The sequence below is a fragment of the Marmota monax genome, unplaced genomic scaffold, assembly GCF_021218885.2.
Source record: "Marmota monax isolate L192 unplaced genomic scaffold, Marmota_monax_Labrador192_F-V1.1 WCK01_AAM20220418_F8-fsc00122, whole genome shotgun sequence".
Taxonomy (NCBI): domain Eukaryota; kingdom Metazoa; phylum Chordata; class Mammalia; order Rodentia; family Sciuridae; genus Marmota; species Marmota monax.
The window spans coordinates 5,844,841-5,865,856 of record NW_026695223.1 but is presented as its reverse complement, the minus strand read 5'-3'; the positions used below and the strand labels follow the sequence as shown (position 1 = coordinate 5,865,856).

At 40.1% G+C, this 21,016-nt stretch overlaps 1 protein-coding gene across 2 annotated transcripts in view; it reads right to left on the bottom strand.

Moving 5' to 3' along the window:
* The window catches only part of Mgam (maltase-glucoamylase), a 174,428-nt gene that overhangs the window by 93,220 nt on the left and 60,192 nt on the right, over positions 1–21,016 (bottom strand). For both annotated transcript variants that reach the window (XM_046434116.2, XM_058575723.1), the window contains 10 exons: positions 18,265–18,419; positions 16,765–16,933; positions 16,413–16,509; positions 15,474–15,586; positions 13,742–13,867; positions 12,504–12,632; positions 12,139–12,249; positions 11,788–11,850; positions 7,943–8,077; positions 7,418–7,505 (listed from right to left, as the gene is read on the bottom strand). In XM_046434116.2, the coding sequence (XP_046290072.1) occupies positions 7,418–7,505; positions 7,943–8,077; positions 11,788–11,850; positions 12,139–12,249; positions 12,504–12,632; positions 13,742–13,867; positions 15,474–15,586; positions 16,413–16,509; positions 16,765–16,933; positions 18,265–18,419 (1,186 nt within the window). The remainder of the gene's footprint in view (positions 1–7,417; positions 7,506–7,942; positions 8,078–11,787; positions 11,851–12,138; positions 12,250–12,503; positions 12,633–13,741; positions 13,868–15,473; positions 15,587–16,412; positions 16,510–16,764; positions 16,934–18,264; positions 18,420–21,016) is intronic.

The window sequence follows — 21,016 nt, the reverse complement described above, 5'->3', positions numbered from 1 at the left end:
AACCAGGGGAAACTCATTTTTTTTATTTTTCTGAAGAACAGATTTTTTTTTAATTTTTTATTGTTGGTTGTTCAAAACATTACATAGTTCTTGATATATCATATTTCACACTTTGATTCAAGTGGGTTATGAGCTCCCATTTTTACCCCATATACAGATTACAGAATCACATCAGTTACACATCCATTGAATTACATATTGCCATACTAGTGTCTGTTGTATTCTGCTGCCTTTCCTATCCTCTACTATCCCCCTTCCCCTCCCCTCCCCTCCCCTCCCCTATTCTCTCTCTGCCCCCTCTACTGACATTCATTTGTCCCCCTTGTATTATTTTTCCCCTTCCCCTCACTTCCTCTTGTATGTACTTTTGTATAAATAGAGAGCCTACATCCTGGGAACAAATCTTTACTCCTCACACTTCAGATAGAGCCCTAATATCCAGAGTATACAAAGAACTCAAAAAATTAGACAATAAGAGAACAAACAACCCAATCAATAAATGGGCCAAGGACCTGAACAGACACTTCTCAGAGGAGGACATAAAATCAATCAAAAAGTACATGAAAAAATGCTCACCATCTCTAGCAGTCAGAGAAATGCAAATCAAAACCACCCTAAGATACCATCTCACTCCAGTAAGATTGGCAGCCATTATGAAGTCAAACAAGAACAAGTGCTGGCGAGGATGTGGGGAAAAGGGTACACTTGTACATTGCTGGTGGGACTGCAAATTGGTGCAGCCAATTTGGAAAGCAGTATGGAGATTTCTTGGAAAGCTGGGAATGGAGCCACCATTTGACCCAGCTATTCCCCTTCTCGGTCTATTCCCTAAAGACCTAAAAAGAGCATGCTACAGGGACACTGCTACATCGATGTTCATAGCAGCACAATTCACAATAGCTAGACTGTGGAACCAACCTAGGTGCCCTTCAATGGATGAATGGATTAAAAAAATGTGGCATTTATACACAATGGAGTATTACTCTGCATTAAAAAATGACAAAATCATAGAATTTACAGGGAAATGGATGGCATTAGAGCAGATTATGCTAAGTGAAGCTAGCCAATCACTAAAAAACAAATGCCAAATGTCTTCTTTGATATAAGGAACTAAGAACAGAGTAGGGTCGAAGAGCATGAGAAGAAGATTAACATTAAACAGGGATGAGAGGTGGGAGGGAAAGGGAGAGAGAAGGGAAATTGCATGGAAATGGAAGGAGACCCTCAGAGTTATACAAAAGTACATACAAGAGGAAACTCATTTTTAACAAACATTAAAGTGTTCCTTTTCTCTAAGTAGTTTGCCGCATCAAGTTTTATCTTTCCATTTCATTCCTTGTACCTCTCCTTCTTCAGCTGAAGCTGTATACTACTAAAAATATAAGGTAAAAGAAGTCATTCTAGAAAAATTGTTTCTTAGTTCTCACATTTGGCTTTCTTTAATGTGGTACACATACTTATTTTAAATGCATTAGTGTTCATAAAGCAAACATTAGCACTTCTACATAGTAAGCATCATGGGGAAATATGTCCAGGATGCTAACACCTACAGCTCAGTACAGTGCTTGGCACCTGTGTAAGGCAGGGGCCAGTAGGAGACTTGTGAGATGCCAGAAGTGCAAAATGTAGGGAAGACCTCACACCCCAGGTCACACAGTCAAGCTCATCCACACAATGGTAGGCCACACAACACTGGGTACCCAGGGTCCTCCCTGGTTTAACCCTACCCCAAGCCCTGCAGCAGAAAGTCCCAACACACTAAAACAACTGTTAGTGAATAGCACAGTCCACATGCACACTCAGGGCCAAGGCTAAGCTCAACTAAACAAAGTTGGCTGCTCTCTGCCCTGAAACTCCTGGCGGGAAAGCCCATAGCAGAACCCAAACACGTTGCCACCCAAAGAACAGACCCACAGGCAATAAAGAAGGGAAGACAGGAATGAGTGCTCCACAAGACAAAAAAGAGAGGACTGCACTTCCATTGCCTCACCCTGTTTTCACACAATCCCACTGCAATCCCTAGGATGAGAGGGGCCAGCACATGTGTTGCTGCCCACCTTCCTCCCGCATTTCTAGTCTCCCACATTGTTCTCCTCAGGAAGTCAGAAGAGGAAGCCTGACATCAGTGAGGACATTCCTCAGTCTTCTTCAAGAATCATCTGTTTTCTAAAGGAACCCCCATCATGGAAAACACATTCAAACACCTTGTTCTTTCATCTGGACTCCAGGACACAGGCCAACCATATACACAACAGCCTTCTTCTCCTTCTTCTTTGGTCAATGCCTGTACACCTACTAGATTTGCAAGTAGAGGCCCAGGTCTGTGGATCCTTTGCACACTGCCTCATAGTCCACTTACTTAGGTAATTAATACAGAGTAATTTTGTTTCAGCATCTATACTGTAGAAGAAGAAATGTGAAAGAAGAGAGAGGGTGAAAGAACTCTCTCTGTATTTAGGGATTTTTCAGTAGGGGAGGATAAAAGTAAAAACTATAGCACAATTTTAAGAACTTACTAGTGTTTCAGAACAGGGAAGAGTGAATGTAGAAGAAAAGGTAATAAATGGCATGAATTCCCACAACAAGCTGAGTGAGAAACTGATTTGCTGTTTCTCAAAGCTCCTGTGAAAGAGTGGACCTGGCCCATGTGGAGGAGAGAAAACTGAGGCTACAAGGTTGTAAGCCACTTGTAAGAGACCATACAGCCAACTTGTTGCCTGAGGTCTATCAGATATAAAATCTTTGTACCTACATGTTGCAAGTTAGAGAAATATTGAGAAAAACTTACTGTGTAGTAATCATACCAGCGGGCTTCAGGGAAATAGGCATTCACATTTCTGGCATTCTAAAATAAAACACAAACAAGCTGTGAGCATGAGGCACTGTTCTCAAGACCTATTAAGCAATACAGGCAGGAAAGGGATAGCCAGTTTGTGGTGGCTGATACCCATCTGTCTCAGAGTCCTAAAGATCAGCATTACTGAGGAAGTCTTCCATTCTTCAACATTTCAAACACAAGAAAAAAAAAAACACAAAAAAAAGTTGACAGTCCCAAAACAAGGGACTTCCACATAAGCCTTAGGGATCCAGGAAGTCACGAACAAGAATCACATTTGCTCACAGGCTCAAGGGAACATCCCTCTAGAAGATAAACACCTAGAGGTAGATGTGGATCAGGAGAACACTCTGGACGCAGAACAGGTTTGAGGAAGGTGTGATCTCTTGGTGTTTTAATCAGAATCCTAAGCTTCCATGGAGGAAGTGAAGACATGGTCTTGCTGCCTGCAGGACCTTGCACAAAAGCAAGGCAAGGCTGGAAGGGCTAGTAGGGGTTCTCAGGAAAGCCTGTTTCCGTGGTGACCGTGACTATGATGGATTCTTCACACTGAGGCCCCATCTAACCCTGGACTCCATATTTAATCAATAAAGTAAAATGATATCTCAATACATCACAAGGCTACCATTTTTAATTGATTGTCCAATAAACCTGAACTTCTAGGAACTAGCAGGAACTAGAGGAAACTGAGGCCAGAACACCTATGTGCTGCACTTCTGCTCAGAAGGAGAAGAAGACACAAAGGTAGAACAAGCAGCCATGTCCCGGGATCTACACGCACCAGGCTTCTTCTCCTGCCCCTATTCACACACCCTCACACCTGGGATCCACCACACATCTGAGGCCTCCATACTCACAGCCTGCAGGACGGGGCTGACAAGGAAGGCTGGACCCAGCAGGAACTGATCATCTATGTCCCATGTCACACGGTCTGACACAAACCTGGGAAGGTAAGAAGATGTCACAGTCAGAGTCCCAGCCCAAGACCCCAAGGAACAACTCAAGTTCAGAGGCAAGTCTCCCCTCCAACTCCATCTTATGTCATCCTTAGTCTTTGCCTATATGGATCAGGAATACACAGACTTCAATATTCTACATGTCAAGTTACCTTGACATCACAAATGCTCCAGATATGTTTAGACACTTGAAAAATTCTCCACTGTTTCCAGATGGCACATTCAAACTGCAAGGAAGGCCCTCAATACTTTTTTTATGATGTCGACTCACTTGGCCTTAATTATTTCAATAGCTACACCACATACAGAGGTCTGTGCATGCACAAATTAGAAAAAAATCAGGCTGTGTTGCATCATTTCAAATATTTTTCATTCAATAAATAGCCTTTCTCAATAACACATAGTGTGAATAAAACAGAGTGCAAAGTGTGGACTCTGTGGTTTGGAGAGCTTATGACAAAATAAATCTTATCTTCATTGAGAAGAATTTTTTGCATCAACTGCCACCCTACAAAACTAAACTATGCATCAGTCCCTAGGACCCCAGCTGGACACTGACTCGTGCAGAAGAGGCCGCACCACAGTGCTGCCCTCCGTGTGGGCCTTGAACATCAAGGTGTACAGATATGGCAACAGGGTGTATCGGGTCTCCATCACACTCCTGGAAATATTCACAAAGGCAGCATCCCAGGACACAGGGTCTTGTCTCTAAGGAATAAAAGCAAAGGTGTTGAGAGCCCAACCCAGGGACCCTAGGGGGCAAAGAAGGTAAAGGAAAGCTTGATCCAAGTACATCACACACAGATAACCTAAAGGTGATTACAAGTGACACTCTGAAATATACTGAATAGTCCGATAATAGTCAGTGAGGATCTTCCAGGAGACCTCATGGAACTTTCCCAGAAAAAACACTTCAGGGATATACTTGGAACAATCCTTCCTACACTTAAAGAATCCTCTGATAATCCTGTGCATTTTGGCAATTGTGAGGCGCTTTGATGGTTTTGAAAATCTCCCAGGAACAAAGATGGTCTGGACTGGGACTCCAAGGTGAAGGCTGCACAGCATGTGACGCAAAGCACGTGAGCAAGGAGGAAGGTCCTACCCTGGTGCCAATGGTGTTGTGGTTCCTGGAGAAGGGGTAAAAGGCTCCCAGCTGCATCCAGCGAGCACACATCTCATACTCAGCATCTTGAAAGAACCCACAGATATCTGCTCCCGTCTGAAACCAGAGGAAATGAAACCAGCCTGTGGGTGATTGCTCACGGGTGTCAGTGTCCTCTTAGGGATGAGGAGGAGCAAAGGTCACTTACATAGGAGATGCCAAAGAGGCTGAACTCCATCATGCCTGCAATGAGAACCACGGCTGTCAGGAGAGGCATGTGTGTGCCCCGCCCTCTCCTCCCTCCTTTCCCAAGGACACCAGCTCCCTTCCCTGCAGCAGAGGCCCCTGGGAAGAAGCCACACACCAATGATAGATTTCTTCAGCTGGTCCCATGCAGCAGTGTTGTCTCCCAGCCAGTGTCCTCCCCAGCGGCCAGAGGAGGGGAATGTGGAGCGGGTGATGACGATCCCTCGCTGTCCAGTCACCTCCTGCACAGCTCTGTAGGAGGGGAATGTACAGGTGAATTGAGGACATAGCAAGAAGAATGGATGTAGAGCATCCCCCTCTATAGCTCTTGAGCCAAGTACTTGGTGAGAAAATATGATCTATATATTTGGAGGGAATATTGAAATCTATGCAATGGAAAGGACCCTACTGACTTATGGAATGCCTAGCAGGGGTATATCCTCTTATAATAATGAATTTCACCACATTGTGGATTCACTGGATTAGCCCTCCACACACAAAATCACTAAATCTTGCTATTATTTGTCCTTTGTTTTCTTTATTTGAGAAGAAGCGGGAAAATGACTTTATGGAATATACTTGGAATAATTTGTATTAATAATTCAGTTTTAAAGTGGTACTATGCTAATTCCACAGAAGGTCCATTTACTGTATAAGAATAAAAAAAGAATGCAGATATATATGTGACATTTTCATACACATGGGAGTGATATCCATCCCTTGACCTCTTGTAACTAATGCTATTACAGAAACAACTATATTGTGTAATACTTACTGATGTGACCCTATGATTGTTCCCAGTTAGGCCTACTAATTTCTCATTGATAAGACTATGACTGATTTTAATCCATACTCCAAATTTTAATAACAGTGTCTGGCTCCATGTTGAAGGATTGTTTTTTTTTATTTAATATTTAACAATTCCTGTTGGGTTATAATTAAATACTCTTTAACCATTGGAAAGAATTCTGGCAAGAAAACTAGGGAAGCTATGCCCATTACTCCCTTTGCCCCTATAGCCTATGCCAATTCAGAAGGAAGACAATCACTTACTCATATGTGGGTCTGGTCTGGGACCACCCATACAGGCTATGAACGTCATAGTGCCGCACCCGAGAGCCATCTGGAAGGATCTGCTCACTCTCCATGCATAGGGTCTTACTGCTTAGGCCCCGGTCCCTGGACTCCAAATCTGAGGGAAAAGATTTAGGAAGGTGAAAGCAAGCCCTGATTCTTTTAAGACTTTAATCTCTTTAAGGGACTGAACTCTGGAACTAAAGACTAACCTGACCTCAGCATGTTTCCTGGAGGAAGCTGAGATATGGAAAATGACAAGGGCTTTTCAAACACAATCAAATTGGGTTTAAGCTAGACTTTGAATGTAAATTATTTCATTTCATTTTATCATCATTCTAAGAAAAAGATAGGGTTACCTGTCCTACAGTTTAGAGCACTAAGATTTGGAAAACTGAATCATCTGTGGAAGGACACAAGATTCATGGAAAGAATATTTTCTGGAGCCTGGATATATATGCAAGAACACCTCAATCATCCATCGGTTCCACAACACAGAGCTACTTTACCAACTACTTTACCAATTGTGAAATAACTTCCTGTGGATAAACTAATTAATTTCACAGAGCATTTGGATCTTAAAACACCCCATAGGACTCACAATTGAAGGCCTGCTGTCCAAAGCAGCAGCGTTTTGAGTGGGGTTTTGGGAGATCATAAGGGCTCTAACCATATCAACATGTTAATATATTGATGAATTCAGAGGTGAGCAAGCTATTAGCAGGTAATGAAAAGTGTGGCAGTTGGGTCCGACTTGAGGAAACAGATTACCAGGGGCATGCCTCTCAATGATAATTATGTTCCAGGTCCCTCCCCTCCCACCCCAAATCCTGGCAACAATGTGGTGAACAGTTTCCTCTATAACCAGGGACTAAAATTCTTTCCTCCTTTAAAAATTTAAAAGATTTAAAAATCTTTCCTCCTTTAAAAATGGTTAGCTTGGGTATGTTCTGACAGACTTGGAAATTGGAATAGATTCAGTGTTCTTTGGACAAATCAAGAATCTGCCCAAGGAATTCAATCACATGCACACACACTGCTGGTAAAGTGCTTCAAATGTTTTAAGTCTCTGGCCTCAATAAATCACAGCAACCCTGAATCTGTTCCCTGAGTGATCAGGGCAAATCTCTGCCTCTTGAGCTCTTGCAATAGTCATCTTTCTTCTAGCCAGTGCAGGTGGAGGAACCCCAGGGTCCTTACGTGGCATGTAGGGAGGACGGTTCAGACTGGCATCACTGCAGCCTGAAGGAACAGCCCCATTGACAAAGCTCGATGGTTCATTCATATCCTAGAAATGTCAGACACAGACATCACTTACTTTTAAAGATAGTTACCTACTGAAAATTTGGAGACAACAAAATATTGAATAAATCATCCAACATCTAATAATCCTTACAGATTGGTGCCATGGGAGATTCACCAAATCCTGGTGAGATTTGGACAGAATGCTCAATTACCTCTACAGAATTATTGTCTAGAGAGGTTAAAAAAAATCTCTCTTAAAGCAATCAAAATTCCAAGGATTTCCACCTCTCACCCTCCAAGTGAGATAGCAGGACTCTGGTAGGGTACTAAGTAACAGGGGAGTCAGGGCTGCTCCACTCGCCACTGGAAGAAATGCTGTCCTAAACCTTTTAATTATTTCTTGGATGATTATCATCATCTTTACTAAGTATCAGTGCTCCATATAGTCTTAAGCAATGATAGATACACACACACACTTACAATCCACATGCCATCAAACTTCAAGCTCTTCTCTGGATTCTGTGGATTGGAGTATAGTTCTGCAATTTCCCTCTTCCACCACAAGGCAGTTGAATTACGGAAAAAATCTGGGAAGGCCACATAAGCTCGGTATGCCTATAAAAACAAAATATAATTCATTTCATCCAAACAAATACATTAGAAAATAAACAGGCATCTTCTAAGAACTACATGATACTAAGTACCACTTGATGGTAGACAGTGCTAGTCTGAACAGAGCCTACATATTGTCTAGGTTTACTAGAAATATACTGAGGGTATTGGAGAAAATAAGGATGAATTTCACATATTTGAAAATGACCATAAACTGTTTCCTCTTCATACCATCATAAATGGTATCAAATTAACACCCTGACTCACTGTCCCCTGCTTCAAGATGCCCAGCCTCCAATTTCTATCTGGCCATTTCTTAAGCTCTCCTTGAAGATCCTGCAGGAGGCAGGGAGCAACTGTAGCTGGAAAGGGCAGGTATCATAGGTACTCTACTAGAGGGAAGGCAACGTACTGGTGGCATGGTACTGTGTCATTTCCACTGGGAACATGGGGAAGGGGAGAGATTACATTTCATGACATTAGACTGGCATGCATGAGTGTTTTCTATGGCTTCAGAACCACATGTGCATTGCAGTCGTGTGTAACATACTATGGGAGAACTTAAGGAGGACGCTTTAATAAATCTCTTCTTCTTCGCTCAAACAGGAAGAGCGATGTCTTCATCTGAGCATGAAAAGTGGATCCAAGGAATCACTTCGGAACTAGACTTTAAACTTTGCAGAAGAAGTGACCTTGTCTTATATTCTTCTAATTGATTTCTAGATTCTCAACAATACACACCTTAGAACCTACCATAAAAATAAGAAAATAATAATAAATTTTCTGGGCTCAAATACCTCACAGCAGCAAATATCAGTGAATGTCTATGTACTCCATGTTGTTGCTTAGGGCACATCATAGACTTTGGTGTGTCTCAAAACAATTGCTGCCTCTTTGTATATTATAGGTATCAAAGAGATCAATAATGCTGGTGTTGAGGTAGAGTGAATGACACAAAGACTTGATGTAGGGGCACTCCAGCTCTCATACACAATACAACACAGGCAAGTAGAAACTCATGTTTCTAGGTAAAAGACAAAAAAGGAACACCAAAAAATATGGAAATTGATTGGCATGCACAGATCTGGCTCACAGGGATTGAAAGGAGTTCCAGCTATGGCCATGTCAGAAACCATGACAGGAGAGGGGTGTGGGTATTAGAGAAAATGGCCAAGATCAGTTGTTCCTGGCTGAGAATTGCATCCTATGTGGGATATAAGGGCAGTTATGCCAAGCAGAGTTCAATAACCTAACTACATGCTGCTGGAATGATCCTTGCCCATACACTAAATATTCTCTGCCATTCTCGAATTTAATCCTTGTATTGCTTCTGTCCTCACTTTCCCTGATCTTCAAACAGAGATGTTCACATATGTAGGAATGGCCCAAGATGGCTTAACACAGTTCACTGCATACTACCCTAACTCAATTCCCAAAATTACTGAATCACACATGCAAGTTTTGACTCAGAAATCTACTGTTCCATGGGTTTTCGGCCATTTGTTTGCTTGTTTGTTTGCTTTCCTATTTGTATCATTTGCCCTCAGCAATGCCAGACCTGGACATGACTAATCCCAACATAGCCAGCCTCATCATGGAGGTCTCATATAAATTTTATACTTGTTCAGTCTCCTGACAGAGCTATCTAATGAAGTGTTTCTCATCAAAGGCACAATTGGCACTTGGGGCAAGAGAATTATTTGTAAAGAACACCCTGCTATCAGAGTTATGTGCACCTATAGTCACTGCTCACTAAATGTCACATGGTGCTCCCATAGCACTGTGATAACCCACACTGACACACAGACTTCTGAATCCCCTCAATACCATAGTTAGAATGGCCTAATGGCTGACTAGCTATAGAATTCATAAGGTAATAACCAATCCTATAACTTATGAAAGCACACATCTACCAATGTAAACATCTAGAGACAGGGAATACATGTCTCATAATGTCTCTGCCATGATCAGTTGTTTGTCCACATGAAGTACTTGAATGGCCAAACTTCAAGTGACCCTCTATAAAAGTCAACTAGGTTTTCTCCCTTGAATTGTTACTAAAAACATACCCAGATACATGATTAGATGAATGAACAGACAGGTTGATCAATTCATTTATAGATAATAGATATGGAGAGTAGGAAAAAAAATTAAATTGAGTCTGAATCGTTCTTTCTAATCTTCACACTTTACCCAAGTTCAGGTTCTATTTCTTCTACTGCATCTACCTCCACCATGTACAGATGCACAGTCCAATATCCAAGCAGGTTGGGGTCCCAGGTTGGGGTCTATCATTTTGCATCTAGAGGACTTTTGCTACCTACCACCGGGGTCCTGAAGGTCAGATACCAGCACCAGGTAACTCTACACCACTGGATCACAGCATTGCTGTTATTACTGCTGTGTGAAGGTATCCATTCCTGAGGCCTTGCTCATAAAAAATATGATGGTTCTATCTAAACGTAGATCTTTCTCTCTAGGAACAACCAATTGCTAGTCTTAAAAAGGCATGAATATTTGGCCCTAGTCCTGCCAGTCTCATCCTTGGGAAGCAGAGTCTTTCTCCTATACATCCATCCACTGGCTAGAATCTTATATTGCCTGGAAAAAGATCCCAAAAGGGTCTTTGTCCAGAAATGCTAAGTGGCTAACACCATAATTCACAGTTGCTGTGCTCTGTTCCCAGAGTGCTGATATTTCTGCGATTTAATCCATGATCTTGATAGAGTTTTGAGACACTAAAACTCATACTTCTTTGCTAACCACACAGAATCTTGCTTCATTTTTCCTTCAACCCTTGAAGATGCCCTGGGGAAGCAGGCCTTTTCTTTGACTTCCCAACTCCTCTGTGGAGGTTCATAGACTTCACATTCCCTACTACAGTGCCTGGCCAGAAAGAATAATTATTGTGGAATAAGGGATAAATACGGTAAGGATGTCCAGAAGAGTAACTCTCCACATGAGTTCCCACCCTACCCTGAGGGCCCTGTTCCAGGTAGCACACAATTGATGATAAACAGGCTGAGGGAGGTGGTACACAGCTTGACCTCACAATCAGGCTGAAGGCTCCCTGGACAAGTATGAAACCGTGTAGGTGTTCAAGCAACAAATGCTTCTGAAGCTGAAAGGAAACTAGGTCGGAATCATGGGACACCTTGATCCATTACAAGCAAGAAGCTACTACAAAGATGGGACAAACTTTCCATTAAATGCTAGAAACCAAGAGGTAAAAGTCAGAGGAGAGATCCTAGGCAAGATGGAGGTGGGGGTCAAGATTATAAGTGTGAAGAGGAAGAAGACCATCCATGAAAAAAAAAAAAAAAGATGTGCAGAGGGAAAATCCCAATCACTAAGAAAAAAGTTGGAGATTCTATTTACAAGGGATACCCAAGGCAATGACAATCGCAAGAAGTATACTAATTCTAAAAACAGAGAGCTCATCTTCAGGTTTCATGGAATGGAGAGTCCATGGCCCTTTGAAATATGACATGCCTGGACTGGAAATGAACATTGTGTGACCAAAGCCATGTAATGTAATAATTTTAACTCTTTGAGTAAGAAATCCCACAGATAGCAATACCTACTCTCCCCAACCTGGAAGAATACCGTATGTAAAGGCATCAGCATACACTGACACCCAGGATGTATTTCTTAAGTAGGGCATGTACAGTATAGTGGGTATAGCTGCCCAACTAACACAAAGAGCCTTTTACCTCCACTTGACTGTCCCAGTCTAGAGAGCTGTTAACAACAATATCAGGGTAATCAGGCCACACCTGCAGAGAGAAAAATATTTAACAGCAATGTACTAGGCAATTTACCCTATATAGGATTACCTAAGACTGTCAACCACACCCTACAGAGTAATAAAACTTTTGATTATCATGTAAGGTTTATCAATATAAAAGTGAAATCCACAAAGTCCTCAATATATCAATAAATACTAATTAAGAAATAGAAACTAATGACTTCAGTATCCACAAGAAAAGGGTAAAACACACACAAACACACAAACTATGGCCCTCTCCCACGATGGAGACTAGTAGTCACCACTTAGATCATACCTTTCCCCAGACAATGCCTCCACCATTTGGATATTTGATGAAGACATCATCCTCCACTCCCCGAGTGAAGGCAGGATAGGGCTGTGTCTCATTGCCAGAAATGGCTGGGTCCTGCAAGCAAAGCTCAAGTTAGTAGGCAAAACTAAGAGAGAGATTGGGACAGAAGAAAAGAACTTCTTCATTGGGAGGTCCCTAGCTTCCATCTGCCCTCTAGAGTTTCTCGGAGCCCCTGGAAATATACTCTTCTTATTGTACTTGGATTTCTCTGTTCTTCAGATAGATAGAGGGACACGAAAAGTGGTTCTCCACCAAAGCCCAGTCCTTCTCTCAACACACTCCATCCACACAGGCACAAAAGGACTCACCAGGATGAGGATGACCCGCATCCCATCAGCCCTCATGCGATTGATCAGGGCTGGAAACCCATCAAACTTGGGGCTGAGGGTAAAGTCCAGCTGGCGCTCCATGTAGTCAATGTCTGAGTACTGCACATCCTGGGGGAGGACACAAGGAAACAGTGGCTGCTGGTGCTGAAAGTCCAGCTCCCAGAGGAGAAACACTCCCACTCCTGATGGTGAATTCAAATGGCTTCCTTTTACCCTTGCAAATCCCTGATCCATCATTTCTTCTTTATGGATCCTTAGAAATCATTTAATTTTTCAAGTTTTCACTCATAGAAAAAAATATCCTACTCAGCCAAAACTAGGATAATGATTCCTGTCAGAAAGGATTGTTGTCAGGATAAATAAAATCACCAGATGAAATATTGTTTTGTCAACAGCCACATAGGAATGATTGCAGGGGCTGGACATACTATCAGTGGTTCATGTTCATAAAAAGTAATGATAACAATTCACTCCTAATAAAATAATAAAATAAGGAATTATAAATATACTACAAACAAGCCAAAGAAAAACTTGTAATTGCTTTAAACTCTATAATCATGGGGTTAATCACACACAGTTTTTTCATTAAAATGGCATATATCAAGTGATGTCCTCTCCATTCATGGAACAATTGTATACCATAGGAAAGGAAGTCCAATAAAATTAAATATGAAATTGGTCCACAGGATAAGCTGATACTATTGCACAGCTCTTGCCTAAAGGGAAGCACAGACTTGTATCCAAGTATATTTCTTCTAGAAATCTACCCCAGGATCCCTACGTTCAGACATTGATTAATTTAGGGCCGATGGCACATTATACTGTAGCACTCATAAGTGCTACATACACAATGATCTGAGAATGAGGTAAGTTTTTCAATTAAAGCAAACTATTGTCGAGGGAGATTTTATTCTTATGGAACCATAGACTTTCAGAATAAATGTCTTCAAGTCATGTAAAAGCAATTCAAGGAAGCACGCTACAGCAGAAAATGTCCTGGAGTCTGCTCTACCTCCTTTGATAGTCACAAGTGCCATAACATGTACCTTGGCTCCCCTCTGTATAACTGTGCTCAGATGAGGCTCAGTGTGGCATCATGTTAAAAAGCACTTTATATCTTTGCAAAACCTCAAAAAAACCCAATAAGTATATCCAAACACAGGGATGCCTGGGTTAGCTACAAATCACAGAGCCAGTGCACCATGACTTAGACATACATAAGGGATCTGGGCAGCCACCATCTCCTCATACAAGCTGGCGATCTCAGAGTCATTCTCATATCCATAGCGACACAGCTGGAAACCCAGAGACCAATAAGGTACCATCACAGGCCGTCCAATCACCTAGAAAATGGACAGAGCAGAGCAGATTAGTCTTAAATATATATATATTTATATATTATATATATATTATATATTAAATATATATATATATTTATACAAATATATATATATTTGTATTTACTTTTGCCAGTAGTCTTTGTTTCTTCATGTTGATTTCTCATAGGGCAGGTCTGCTAACAATGGATTTTTTTAGTTTTTTTTTCTAATTTGTTCTTTTTAGTTTTACCCAACAATAGAGTATATTTTGACATATTTATACAAACATGAAGTATACCTATAAATAGGTTCCCAATCTTGTGTTTGTACATGATGTGGAGATTCACTGTGGCACATTTATATATGTACATAGGAAAATTAAGTCAGATTCATTCTACTTCATTTTAGTCTTTATAAGAGCAGACACATTAAAAGTATACACAAAATAATAAGAATATACTATTCTAAGCTAGAATATCAACAAATTAAAAGTGAAAGAGAACCTTAGCAGATGCAAAACCACTGGGACACCTTGAGAAAGCTTGCTAGAAAGGAGATCCTTCTCCTAGAATACTGGAAAAATCTAAATTTGCTCTCTTTCCTAGAAGTACCTAGGATATTGCTGAGAAGAATAGAACCCATGGGGGAAATGCCTTGTTTTGCACAAAGGCTCCATGTCCTGCTGATTCTGTGACCTTGTTCAAATTTAAGTAAACATTTTAGGTTTTCAGTTTCTTTACTTGTAACTTGAAGATAATACTAGTGTTTGTCTCATAACATTTTTATGAGACTGAATGAGTTAATAAATGTAAAGTGCTCTAATATGTAGTAAGTAATAGGTAAGAGCTTGTAGTATTATATTAAAGTTTTTCTACCCAACAACTGCCACTGTCACCACCATTCCACATCAACATAAACCCATCACCACCAACATAACCATCAGGCCTCAAATTATCACCATCATCACATCATTACCACCACATTCACCACCACCACCTTCACCTCTCCATCATGACTACCACTTAACCATCACCACCAAAACTATCCCCACCACCATTACCACTCACCTCAACCGTGACCATTACACTCATTACCTTCACTGCCATATCACTGCACTGGCATAACCACTACCACCACCATCATAACCACTACCAATATCACCACCTACAATACCACCATCAATGTCACATCAAGAGATCTACCATCACCCACACTACCACAATTACCATCACCATTCCCTTCATCAGCCTTTCACCATTCCCATAAACATGATTACCATCACAGTCCCCATACCATCTTGTCCACCATCACAAGAGCTGTACCCACAACCTCTTTTTCAACTACCAATATTGCAATCCTTTATCTCTTTATCAATCCACCAGCATCTCCAACTACCACTTTACTCAGCATGCCACTTTTACCATGTCTACTCCTGCTACCCTGAAATTATTAGGTTATGAATATAAGAAGTATTGGAAAGTTTTCGTTTGTCCTGAATCTGTAACATGCCTGTCTCTGAGATACAACAACAATTCCAGTAATCACATAGCATTATACTAATGAATACAGGTTTTAAAATATTTAGGATGTGCTGTACAAATATATGATTACCAAATGAACTCCCTCCTACCTCAGTGTACTGCTGGATGACAAGCTCTGGAGTTGGCCCCAAGAACATATAAAAGTCCAGAATTCCCCCTGTGGTGCGGTATGTGAGGGCAGGCGTGGGCTGGAATGTCACATCTGAAAAGATAAGAAAGTGACAAATGACAACCAAGCTGGAAACCTTCAGGGTGAGGAATTACCTCTGAAATCTATATGTTTTATCTCTTGCCTTATAGAGTATTAAGAGAAGGTATTCTGTACTCTTACCCACCCAGTATTGTAGAAGTTCACTAAAAGACTACGGGGTTCCAGGGTCCCATCTCTGCATGTTTTCCTTTGGTATATCTTATTACTTTATGATGTTTTCTTATTATGTTGTTTTAAAATTGTTATACTGACTTGATCAGTTAAGACTCACAAAAAGTTTGAAAATTAATGCTAAGAGTTTCCAAGTATACGTCACCCAGCTTCCCCCAATGACAATGCTCACATAACCATTATAGGCTATAGAAGCAGAAAACTGACATTAAGAAAATATTAACTCGGGCATGGAGCCTATTCAGATTTCACCAGATTTTACACACATTTCATTTTCCCAGACTCCTGATTTTTCTCCTGATCCCTATATTTAAAATATTTTCTTCCCATATTCATAGTCACCAAATGAGTTCTCTGACTCATAGCTTAATAATTAATGTAAATAATGTATCTGGTTATCACCAACTGACCTTCAGAATATTCGGGATTCAATTAGGATTGATATCCTTCTTAGGTGAGTGTAGCCAAAGCAAAAATTGGATTTAAACTTGTCCCATGCTACTGGACCAAAATTAACATAAAAAGAAACTGCCACACTCGAGATACTACTTTTGACATCAGGATGCTCATAGGTCAAATAAATTCTACAGTTACACAAGATAATTGATTTGAATACAAACTAAGAGGAGCCCTGGCACCATCCTACCCATGGCATTGCTGTTCAGCAGGAGAACTCCATGGGCACTGCCATCCTCCTCTAGTCCCATGTAGTAGGGGTGGACGCCATAGGAATTCTTCTTGTACTGAGAGTCACAGGGGAGAAATGGAAGAAGGTTAGAAGTCATTGTGCCTGAGAATGTAACTCAAGAAAAATTTGTTCACTAAATGATCTGATCTTTTCTCTGAAATGAGTTAAATAAATAAGAAACACACATGAAAAATGACCCCAAAAGAATAAAAAAAAAAAATCTAAGTTGAGTCTGGTTTCATGAAGCACAAGGTGACCATGATATGGCAAGAAAGAGGCAGAGTACTGATCCATCGTACTGTCTGCTTACCCCGGGGGGTTCATCTCTGGAAAACATGCCCCACGTGTGCCAGTTCAAGTCTCTCCTGAAGGCTGTGTGCTCATTTTCCCCAAAGCCATAGATGTACTTGGAGGGCAGGCGGGTGGAGATGCGGAGGAACATGTCATTGAAGGTGAAGCCAAGGAGCTGAGAGTCCCAACTGCAACACACACACAAAGGGTACATTCAGAAAAGAAAATCACCTTGCCTATTGCCTTCCAAATGTTGGTTTTCTTTTTCTTTAATTAATTTTTATTTTTAATTTGTTCTAACTTATAATACATGATAGTAGAATGCATTTTGACACATTGTACACAATAGAGCACAACTTCTCCTTCCTCTGGCTGTACATGGTGCAGAACGCACTGGCAGTGTAATCATACATGTATATAGGATAAAAATGTCCGTCTCACTCCACTGTTCTGCCCATCCTCACACCCAATCCCCTCCCCTCACTCACCTCTGCACAATCCAAAGTTCCTTCATTAGTCCCTACCTCCCTGCATTATGGATCAGCATCTGATTATTAGAGAAAACATTCGGCCTTTGGTTTTGGGGGTTGGCTTATTTCACTAAAACTCTGACTTTTCAAGGACATTGGAAACTTTGATTCTGCCACAACCGAGAATCCATTCATCTCCTAACTCAACACAAAGTCTGTCTGATTAATCACAGATATTCTTGCAGTAACCCCAGCAGTGGCCCTTCATATTCTTGTTCCTTCTTACACACCCTTCTTTCAGTTCTACCAAGAAACCAAATTCAGTCATGTCTTACCATCTCACCTGCTACCACTCCATACAACTTCCTGCAGGTATCCAGAATGATATGTTTAAGAGTATATTGTGTCATTTCACCACACTGTTTAGGCCCTTCAGTGTCTTCTCATGAAAACACCCTATGAAGCCTTCCAGACTACATCTGATCCAACCCACCTAACATCCCAGTTTCATCTTCTACCACTCACTTCCTTTCTTACTACTGTGGACTGGTTTATTCCCTTCACTATTCAAGTTACCTCCTGTTTCATCGTTCCTGCTCTTCCTATTCCCTCCATGAGAAACATTCTTTCCCTTCTCTCAGAGATCCATATGGGAGGTTCTTTCTTCTCTTCTATGTCTTTTTCTCAAATGTCAATTCCTTAATGAGAACTAACTTGATGGTATCAAAAGCAATAGCCTCATTATAACTCTTGATTATCCTGCACATTTTCCTACAGACAGTTTTCACTGTCTCAACTTCCTTTTAATGTTGTCAGATAAATTATTTTCATTGTAATTAGGCCAGATAATTCATCTATCTATAAACACAATATCTAAAACAGTAGCTACCAAACAATTCCCATAAGAACAGAGCTGAAGGAAATAATTTATGTATGGATCTTGAAAAATGGCAATGTGAGGTTTAGAGCCAGGTATCTCCAAGGACATTTGACCTGGAAAGGAATAGACAGGTACCCAACAACTGCAAATCAAAAGAGGAACCACTTACATTACAGTGCCTGTACTCTTCCGGCGAATTTCGATCCCAAATGGATTCTCCTTAATGAGGACATCATAGAGTCGATTCTCGGAGGTGCTGGATGGAGCCCTGGGAATGTTCAGGGGGACTGGGACTTCATACCGACTACTGTTGGGATCATAAATCTAGGCCAGAGGAAATCAATTTTAGGTAAGGATACAGATAGGAGGAATGAGCTTTGGTATTCTATTATACAGAGGGTGATAACAATATTGTATCATGTAATTCAAAATGACTAGAGGAAAGGATACTCAATGTTCTCATCACACACAAATGATAGATGTTTGATTGATGTATGACCTGCTCATTCTGAATTGATGAATTTACAGAATGCATATATGGATCACATATCACAATTAACACCATAAATGTGTAAAATAATTATCTGTTAAATATAATTTAGGCAAGAATTCTACTCCTAAAATCCACCCCCTTAGCAGAACCATGACATCTTGGACAATATGTCTGGATGTTATCCTTCATGACTTCTTTAAGTTCAAGATAACTGAGATTGACTTAACACATAAAAGAATAGTGTCAGATTTAAAATTTGCTCTGAGTCTGTCATATTCATTTTTAAGGCTTCCATTACACTCTCTGGTTCCTTTGACATTGGCATCTACTTGAAAATTATTCCAAAATCAGAGCTATATTTAAAAATGATTTCTGAATTATTTTTGTGTGTGACTATCTAAGGGGATGTGATTTCCTGAAAGTTTTTCAGAATTGTTTCCTCCCAAATACAGGAACTCTTTTTTTTGTTTTTTTTTAAGTTGTTAATGGGTACAATACCTTTATTTTATTCACTTATTTTTATGTGGTGCTGAGGATTGAACACAGTGTCCTACATGCTAGGCAAGCACTCTACCACTGAGCCACAACCCCAGCCCCCAGGAACTCTTTTTGATATAAATAAACAGACAATTGCAGAAATGATATACAAATTGATGCAGTGAGTGCCTAGGATAAATATATCCTAGTATAATATCATATTAGACACAAGAAATGACCTGAATATTGTAAGGTTATTGTTTTGGGAAATTTACATTCTAATGGGAAATAATTGGAAAACCTAGAAGAAATCGATACATTTTTAGACACTTATGATCTGCCAAAATTGAATCAAGACATAGAAAACTTATACAGACCAATAACTAGTAATGGGATAGAAGCAGTAATAAGATGCCTTCAAAGAAAAGCCTAGTAACAGATGGATTATCAGCTAAATTCTACCTGACTTTAAAGACCCAATCTCAATGCTCTTCAAATTATACCATGAAATAAAAAGGGATGAAATACTTGCAATGTCATTCTATGATGCCATTCTCATACTCAACAAAAACCAGGTAAGGACATATCAAGGAAAGAAAACTACGATCCCAATATCACTTGGGTACAAAAATGCTTAAGAAAATATTATTAGCCAAATATATTCAACAACATCTTCAGAAAATTGTACATCTTGACCAAATTAGTTTAATCTCAGAGATACAAGGATGGTTTACATACACAAATCAATAAATGTGGTATATCACATAAATAGAATTAAGGACAAAAATCACTAGGTCATCAAAACAGATGCAGAGAAAACCTTTGACAAAATACAGCATCCATTAATGATTTAAAAAACAACACTGAAGAAACTAGGAAAGGCAAGGCATGTATTTACCATATGACCCATCTATAAAACTTCCTTGGTAATTATCCTGAAGAATCAATGTTATCATACTTTAATCTTATAGTGAATCATATACATGCACATGTAAAAAAAAAACAGCACAATTCACAATAGCCAAAATATGGAACCAGACTACATGGCCATCAATGGATGAATGGATAAAGAAAATATGGTATATATACACAATGGACTTTACTCAGTCATAAAGAAAAATGAAATTACGTCATTTTCATGAAAACGGATGAAACATGAGAACATTGTGTTAAGTTAAATAAGTCAAACTCAGAAGAGCAAGGGTAGTATGTTTTCTCTCATATATGGAAGCTAGAACGGAAAAAGGACTAGAAAGTTATAATAGAGTCTCATGAAAATCACAAGGCAATAAGTAGAATGGAGAAAAAAGGTTGAGGGGTAGGAGGAAGGGAGGGAAGGAGAAATTCTGGAGAGTGATATTGATCAAATTTATTGTTATATTGTGTGCATGTACAAATATGTGACAAATACACCCACCATTATGTACAACTGTAATGAACCAACAAAATATGTAGGACAATAAAGCAACAACAAACACAAAACACAGAGTATTAAAATGAACTCAAAAAGATGCAAATATGTTGGACAGAGTTACTGCATGGTTGAGAGGTGGGGTAGGCACAACTAAAGCCTAGAACATGAGCAAGTTTATTTATTTTGACCCATTATGTACCTTCTACAGGCTAATACTATGGTGAGGACACAAACAAAAAGAGCATCTCCCAGTGACTTGGGATGCTGAGACAGGATGAACACAAATTCAAAACCAGCCTCAGCAAAAAAGCAAGGAACTAAGCAACTCAGTGAGTCCATGTCTCTAAATAAAATACAAAATAGGGCTGGGGATGTGGCTTAGTGGTTGTGTGCCCCTGAGTCCAATCTCTGATAACAAAAAAAAAAAAAAAGCAAAACATCTTCCCTAAATTAGAATATGTAAAAGAACTCAGACTCTAAGTTAATCTCAGATTGTGCAAAACCTTTTAGGCCCAGCACATTGGTATGATCCCTTTG